The following is an 8,342-nucleotide window of genomic DNA, read 5'->3' as shown; positions in this document are numbered from 1 at the left end:
CTCGGGTAATCGTTTACCAGGATTCTGTAAACGATTACCAGACCATTTTTTCAACACTCTGACTCATCCCTTGCACTACTTCGTCCCCTACTCATCACGGGTCACTCCACACTTCTTGCGTTTACATCAATGACCAACACCCATCTCCCCACTCAGAATTTGATCAACTCCTTCCCATTAATTACCATTAATTTTACTGAAAATGGTCTCGTACTTTTCAAATTCTTATTATAATGTTGCGTTCATTTTTCAATCACTACTTTTGTCATTATAAGTGAGATTAACACAAAGTAAAAATGATAGAGCGAGAGAGCGAGACAACGACAGCTAAGATGGAAGCTTCGAAGACGAACGACAGAGCGAGAGAGCGAGACACAATATGGAAGGGTTGAACAAACTTCTTTCCCACCCGAAACCGCCCAAACCCAATTCTTTAAATTTTAACGAGAGAGCGAGAGAACGAGAGAGCGACAAGGGTTGAACGAACGTCTTTCCCACCCTAAACCGCGAAACCCAATTCTTCAAATTTTAACCTCGAAATCCCAAAATACCCCTCGCCCCGTAACCCTTTCTCTGTTTTATTTTCAATTTATTTGGCCAATCAAGAGCTGACACGTGGCGTTGTTAAATCTGTGTCAAAATTTCGTTGTCCAAATAACATTTTCCTAAAAAAAAAAGTGAGATTGAAGAAATAAACTTCGTGTAGTGATAGGGGTGAAAGTCTACTTAAAGAAATCTCCTTAAAACTAGTTTTCTCATACAATATGAAACCCTAAAATCAATTTTGCCACGGTACACTCTCGCCCTTTCTTATACAATCGGAAGCCCTAATATTTGTTCCCATCCTTCTCCTTCTTTTTCCCCATTTCTGGAATAAACTGAGTGAAATTAGTGATTACTGTATAAAACCTTAGGAAAACTCCCAAACCCGTGTTGCATTGGCGAGGGCCTTAATAGGTCTCAAATTCAGTCCTTCGAAATCAAGTTCTTCAACTGGAAATTTGAGAAGCTCAAACCCGCTGCCGAGGAGGTCGAACACGTGGTGGCGCTAATGCTTCTCCTGTGAAGGTCAAATACAGTGTTGTGATTGTCCTAAAGGTGAGATTTTAAAATGGTACATTATAAAATTGTAAGACATTTGTTTATTTTGATGCATTTTTGTGTTTGGAATTGGTATTGGTTTGGATTCTGAGATTTTCAGTGATATGATTTGGTTTTCCAGTGGTAGTTGTAATTGCACCTCTTTCTGTGTTTATTGGTTTAGGTCCTTCCTGTATATATGTGATTCTGTGAGTTTGTAGGGTATAAAAATAGGGTTATGGATACAGATGTGATGGATTTGTTTAGAAATAAAACAATGAAGAATTATAGAATACATTGAAATATTTGGGAGAAGGGTTTTGGATGAAGATGAAGAGTGAAAGAGTTCTAGAGATATGGAGTGAAATGGGGTCCATTGCTTGTATAAGTGATTTGTTTGGTGAAATCTCTGTGATTTGTGTAATTAGTAATTGTAGTATGGCTGACATTACCAGTAAATAATGAAGACAAGCTTTTGTATTTCTATCGGCTGAGAGATCTCTCTCAAGGTTTATTCTTAATCCATACACTGTCCACGATCACTTCTGGCTGCCCTCTGCAGCTGCTGACCTCCATAGCTGGTGCACCTCATCCAACAAGAAGCAACTGTGGTGGTCATTGAGGTAACGGCTATCCATTCTCCATTATCGCTTCTGGTTGCCCCCTGCCACCGCTGACCTCTAGATTTGGTGCACCTCGTCCAGCAACAAACATAGTGGGCATTGAGGCAACAAATTCCACACAGCCACCACATGCTACCCTTCTACACAGCTCAGTCATGTGTGTGAGGTCCACACACCATACTAGGATGACCACAAAACCGCTACATTTCTTCCAGTGGTCTCATGGGCTCCTCTAGTCTCAATTTCATCCTTGTTTCGGGTTTCAAACCTTGTCTTAGTTGTGGATTATAAAAGAAATCATATGTTGGACTTCTAAAAAATCTTTAGTTGAGCTTGTTAGATGACGTTTGTAGAAATCATAACCTTAAATTCTAGACCTTAAATCCTAGATTCTAGACTCTAACCCGAGACCCCAAATCATAAACCACAAATGCAAAACTGTAATTTTTTAATTTTGTTATGCTTTTTTATTTTAATAATTATTGTAGTAATACTTTTTTATTTTTTGTCATAAGAAAAAAAAAAGTGAACAAGGACATATGACATATGTTATTAGAAAAATATAAACTTAAGTACACTGGATAAGTTAGTTTTAAGATGATAATAATTTTGTGGCAATTGGAAAGAGAAAAAATGGGTATATCATGGACCTGATCATCAATAAAATGAGACGTGATTTTGGGGTGACCCATTTTGACAATTACCATTTGTCACCCCAGAAGGCGAAGGAACCTATACTTTCATATCACTCCTAAGAACCCTATACTTTCACATTCACAAAACCTAACATCAATTTCTAGATATCTATCATCAACCTAGAGCTCCGGTTCACAATTTGATCTCCAAGCAGTAAAAGAAAATCTTCTATCTCCCGGTCACTTGCAATTAGTTGTGCTACCTGAAGCCTGTTTTCGTTGGTGTATGCCACTTGTTCCCTCTAGACCAGGTTTACCTTTTTCTCTTGTCTTTTTGGTTTTGGTTATTGACAAGCCTGTGTAATTGTTTTTCCACCCATTGTTTACTTCATGCAATTCGTGCACAAATTTTGTGATTTAAATTGCTTATTGTACTTTTAAACTGATTGGATAGTTGTATCTGAAATTACATAATCTGATTTCAGGATGTTTGGATGTGCAAAACTGATAGATATACCTTTATAGGCTAAGCTTATTCACCATTTATGACAAATGAACTCTATTCATAATACTCCATTTTTCAATTATAGCAATATTTAATATAAATAAAAAGAAATTGGTGACCATAGGTTGAAGTACATAAACCCCAAAATGATTATATATGAGATATGAGAAGATGATTAAGGATAATACATGTCCCATGAACTTGCGGAGGTTGCTGGAATTGTTGGCAAAAGTGTACATGAGAATGATTGGCTGTCACGTACACACCAAACTTGGCAATTTCTAGAATATCTTTGGAAGTGCCTAGAGATGACTTCGTATCTTTCCTATTACCAACAAACACCAATACCAGCAGCAACAGAATCAAGCACTGTGTTTGAAATCAATCAATAAATAAAGAGGAAAATTTATCTGAATCAGTCACCATAACCAAACATAAACAGAGATATGAAATATTTCATTTTCACCTGCGCGAACCAGGATATATGCAAAGTTATCTTATTGAGTTGATAATGTGATTGGAGCATCACCTTATATTTTTTTTACTTGAATGTTGCTGCACCAGTCATAATTAATCTGTTTCACAGTTTTTTGAAAATTTCCAGTGTTCTAATTTGTCTCAGGTTGTGTCTCTGTCACATAGAAAACACCATGAATTTTGCAGCATCATTTTACAGAAGATTGAATGTCAAGGAACTTGTGACAAATATTCCTGTGTATAGAAGCACCAGTGGTATAGCCTCATTATCCTATATTGGCTACTGTATGATGTCTTTCTAAAGTAATATAGACTAATGATTTTTTGACCCACTATTGTAGATGTATCTGGAGAAGGTTTGAGTATGGTGTTCAGGCGCTGGGCTACCAAAAAGACTGCTGGTTCTACCAAGAACGGACGGGATTCAAAACCCAAGAACCTTGGAGTGAAGAAATTCGGTGGGGAGGTATTTTTCTACACTTTTTAGTACTAATTATTGCCATGCAGGTAGAGGAAGTTAGAACTGAATCTAGATGTTCTGAACATGGTTCATTGACTTCATTCACTCATGATGTAACTCTTCTCTTTCTATGCAGAGGGTGATACCTGGAAATATCATTGTTCGACAACGTGGCACTCGTTTTCATCCAGGAAACTATGTCGGACTTGGGAAAGATCATACTCTGTTTGCATTGAAAGAGGGATTGGTGAACTTTGAACGGAACAAGCTGACTGGTCGCAAATGGGTGCATGTTGAACCTAAGGAAGGCCATGTTCTCCACCCTTTGTATGCAAATGCCTCTGCTTCTGAAGTAAAGGTTGCTGTGTAAGTCTCACCAATGTCATCCATGATAGAAATTTTTTATCTGGTGACAGAATTCAACTTACCTTCTTGGCTATGTGAACACCGATATGTTCTCACTCTGCCTTTATTAATACCTTCTTTAATTGAAAAATGGGTTAGTTGGCTGGTACATACTCTTCTATTGGAATTATTTAAAAGAATGACCGTGGAAGGAAACATGAGTTGGTACTTAAACATGTTTAGGAGTTGCTCCTTTTATTTGTTTGTTTAACTATATTTGATTATTATATGCAGTATTAGCTAGCATAGCAACATTTATTTTGATTAATAATGGTACAAGTCTTTGAGGGCCAAACTAATTTGTTAGCGCAACCAAGAAGGGTGTTTGCACGGTATTTAATGTATAATCACCTGTTCTGGTAACTTTTTGCTGTTGTGGATGGCTATATTAACAATAAAATATTTCTTGTGAGGTGAGTAATGTGTAACAATAAAATTCTATTGTTGAATTTAAACTATCGTACGTTTGTTAAATAGTGGGTTTTTCATGAAAAAGAGAGTAAAATAGTCATCAATGTTTAACACAATTACATCTACAATTGGAGTTTAACGGTAGAATAACCGTTTGAATTAAAAAAAAAAATCCCAGTACATATTCAAGGACTTTGGCTTCCAGGACTACGATAAAAAGGTAGTTCCTCTCATCGGTAGAGACCTCAGTGTCCATTTCACAAACTTTAATGCTGATAAATTTTTCACAAACGCTCAGGTCTACGCCTTTCTCCATGATAGCTTCATCCGTCAGGAGTCAAACATCGTTATTGATGAGGTAACCATCATAAACATTCTTCATTATTGCAAAGTGAAATCTATATCCGGTCTCATGATTCAATACATTTTTGTAATCAAATTTCACAGTTCAAATTCTCTTCTACTCAATTTTATTTGTACACAGTTTTAGTATATGTTGTGTTTACATTTTTTCAGTTTTTCTTTCATATTCTACTATGTTTGGTAGACATGCAATGCATAGTAGTTTTAGGAGTTTAGTGAGTTAATTTTTGCCATCACATGTTTACAAATATTTAATGGAGGTGAAGGAAGAAACACCAAAAGATAAAAAAGGAAAAAGAAAATGAGCATGGCCACCGGCCCATGCTGTAAGCCTAGTCTGATTTTCATCATAGTTACCATTTTGTTTCACTTTTAAAGGTAAGGTAAGTTTGGAGACTTATATAATATTTTGTGTTTATTTTAGTTTATATCTAATATATTTTCTCAAATTTTTTATTTTCTAAAAGATTATTAAATTAGTAAAAAAATAGTTTAATGACACATTCTGCATTAAAAATAAAATTATTTCCAAAAATAAATAAAAAATGATTAAATAATAACTTAGTCTCATAAAAATAAGCAATACTAATAAAAATTAAGAACATGTCACCTGTAACAAATTAAAAAAAAGTGCATACAAATCAATTTTTTATAATACAAGTAAAAATACATATAAACATGATTTCCATTAAAAAGTAGTGTATGTAAACTCAAATTCTTAATAGTGTTCAATACAAAAAGTCATAAATAGTTCTGTTTTTTTCTTCAAAATGTCACATTTGAAAAGATTAGGGAAATTTGAATTTGACCAATTTTCCTTTTTGTGTGGCTGACAAGTACCATACACTATTTGTGCGGTAACATTGAATGTTGGAAGTCTTCCCTACCATAACACTTTCCTCCAACTTTCCCTTTTGAGCAGTTTCATTTTGGTGTGAAAGAAGGAAAAATAATACACCTTTTACAAACATTTTATATTACAATAATTTTTTAAAATAAAAATATGAATTATAATAAACTTTATATTGTAATTGTTTATAGGGAAATGATACTTCGACAACCAGTTTGACAACATTTTGACACGGGCCATGTGACATCCCAAAAATACAGTCATAAACCATATAATTAGAAAATTACTTTTAATAATTCAAAACAGTTTTCCAACTAAAAATAAAACCGAACGAATGAACGCTCAAGGACGAACGTCCTTGAGTACAGTCTTACAATAATGAAGAACAAACGCTCAAAGCCGCATGTCCTCACAAGCGTTACAAATTTCAATCGAACGTACAATTAAAACCTGACCGAACGGTTTACACGGGAAAATACCGAACGGTCAAACATAACAGAATTAAAGGATGAGGCGGTCAAACGACCACTCTAACAAACACCTATGCTATTGGCCGATCGTCTCACTGCTCGGTCTTCACTTTGACTTCAACCAGATTCTCTTCATTCAGTGCTTCTTCCAAACGCTCGTCTCCCTCTGCTCACATCCACACGGATGATCATTGCAATGACAGGACGAACGTACAAAACGAGACAACACAAGGAAAAACGCAGGGTAAGCTTATGTAATTTAACTCATGCATCAACACACCAATTTAAGTAAACAATTCAACATACATGCTCATTTCAACGCACGCTTAACATAAAACTCAATAGACGACTGACTGTCCGGACTGTATGATTTCCCGTGTAGCTACGACGTTCGTGCACCCGGGTGGTGTGGTAACTGGCACTCTCATCAGCTGCCACCCGAGGTTAGTCCGTTCCGTCCAAATTACATTTATGGACTAGGACCTCCTGCCGTTCCCACGCACATACTCCCCTCTACTTGAGGACGAGCACTCACGGAACATCAGGATGAATCGCCTGCTAAGTCTGGCCACGGTCATACTTTACAAATTCTCAAAATCATCCAAGAGTCATTCCTCCCCGGAACGCTCGTTCAACATTCATATCTCATATACTGTTCATCATTCATTATTCATCATTCCATAATCATTTTCATCATTTATAAGGAAGCCATCAAAAAGCCGAACGTTCTGTCCTCAATAAGACCGAGGACGAACGTTGTGAGCGAGACCAAAAGACGCTCGTTCGAATCAGAGTACGAACGGCAGAGTTACAGTTACGTTCCGGAATGGCTGAATAATACATACTGTTCATAGGACGAACGTTATTTACCTTGAGATTCAGTTTAAGGAACTGACGCTCGTGAATATTCTAGGAATAATTTAAGTGTAGAGGCCCTAGGCCGAGTACATCAAACGCGAATATTTCAAGACTTCAAGGAAACGTTTTTATAAAAATTCTCATGCTGAACCCACTGCCAGTCAATGACCGAGCGTGGAAAATCTGAAGTTGGACGTACGCTATTTCAATAAAACCGAACACCATTTAGAGCGAGCGCTCAGTATAAGACCGAACACCAATTAGAACGAGCGCTCAGCATAAAACCGAGCACCCTTTAGGACGAACGCTCAGTTCAAACCGAGTACCATTAGGACGAACGCTCAGTTCAAAACCGAGCACCATTAGGACGAACGCTCAGTTCAAAACCGAGCACCATTAGGACGAGCGCTCCGTTCAAAACCGAGCACCATTAGGACGAGCTGTCGCAACCGGGATCGCGACGGGACGACGACCCGAAAAGAAAACGGGGTTTTGAAAAAAGAGAGATTTGGAGTCGCCACCATAGTTTATTTTGGAAAACTACGAAAAAACCATAAAATGATAAGGCATGGTCTGCGAAAATGAGATTCTAAGTTCGGGAGTCGGTTACGTGTAGGGAAGGTATTAGCACCCTACAACGCCTGCCCTAAGGCAATACCTTTAACTAAATATGCGAATATGATGTGGTTTTCAAAATGTTTAACTATCCCCTAAAATAAGATTCTAAAGAAAGAACATGTATTTTTTAGTTTTTTGGGCCCGACAAGGATTGACCTTGCTCCTACGTATTCTCATTAAGAATGAGAAATCAGGGTTCCGTAGTTCTTTTAGAAACTGCTTGAAAATATTGTTTGAGAAATTGTTTAGAAAATTTGTTTGGAAAATGATTAAAGATAAATTTGGATTTTTGGGAAAGTGAACCTGACAAGGACTGGCCTTGCTCCTACGTATCACCACTTTTGATGGAGAATCAAGGATCACGTAGTTCTAGCTAGCAAGACTGTTTGTTGTTTGAAAATGTTGATGTTTTTGGTTTTTTGAAGATTTTATTTTTTTTGGTATTTTTTATTTAAATTTTTGCGTTATGAGCACTAGGCTGATGCGTACGATCACACGAGCACTCACACGGCTTTTTCAATATTTTTTATTGTTTTGCGTAATGAGCATTAGGCTGATGCGTACGATCGCACGAGCACTCACACGGC

General features: G+C 36.9%; 1 protein-coding gene across 1 annotated transcript; it reads left to right on the top strand.

Annotated features, from left to right (window-relative positions):
- The first annotated feature begins 698 nt into the window (after nucleotides 1-698).
- LOC148193310 (uncharacterized) lies at nucleotides 699-4,480 on the top strand. The gene is made up of 4 exons (XM_088099778.1): nucleotides 699-1,098; nucleotides 3,466-3,575; nucleotides 3,662-3,786; nucleotides 3,917-4,480. Exons 2-4 carry the CDS (start codon nucleotides 3,494-3,496, stop codon nucleotides 4,148-4,150), a joined length of 441 nt encoding a protein of 146 aa, XP_087955904.1. The 5' UTR covers nucleotides 699-1,098; nucleotides 3,466-3,493; the 3' UTR covers nucleotides 4,151-4,480.
- The last annotated feature ends 3,862 nt before the right edge of the window (nucleotides 4,481-8,342 follow it).

Source organism: Vigna umbellata, chromosome 9 (assembly GCF_029865625.1).
Source record: "Vigna umbellata cultivar VRB3 chromosome 9, Vumbellata_1.0, whole genome shotgun sequence".
Taxonomy (NCBI): Eukaryota; Viridiplantae; Streptophyta; class Magnoliopsida; order Fabales; family Fabaceae; genus Vigna; species Vigna umbellata.
The sequence above is the reverse complement of the archived record's forward strand: the minus strand, read 5'-3'. Positions and strand labels throughout refer to the sequence as shown.

What these genes read in the sequence shown, in the direction of transcription:
- LOC148193310 (XM_088099778.1), top strand. Translation starts at nt 3,494, where the DNA reads ATGAATTTTGCAGCATCATTTTACAGAAGATTGAATGTCAAGGAACTT. An exon ending in TGTGTATAGAAGCACCAGTG is followed by an intron (nt 3,576 to 3,661) that starts GTATAGCCTCAT and finishes CCACTATTGTAG; the next exon opens with ATGTATCTGGAGAAGGTTTG. An exon ending in TGAAGAAATTCGGTGGGGAG is followed by an intron (nt 3,787 to 3,916) that starts GTATTTTTCTAC and finishes CTTTCTATGCAG; the next exon opens with AGGGTGATACCTGGAAATAT.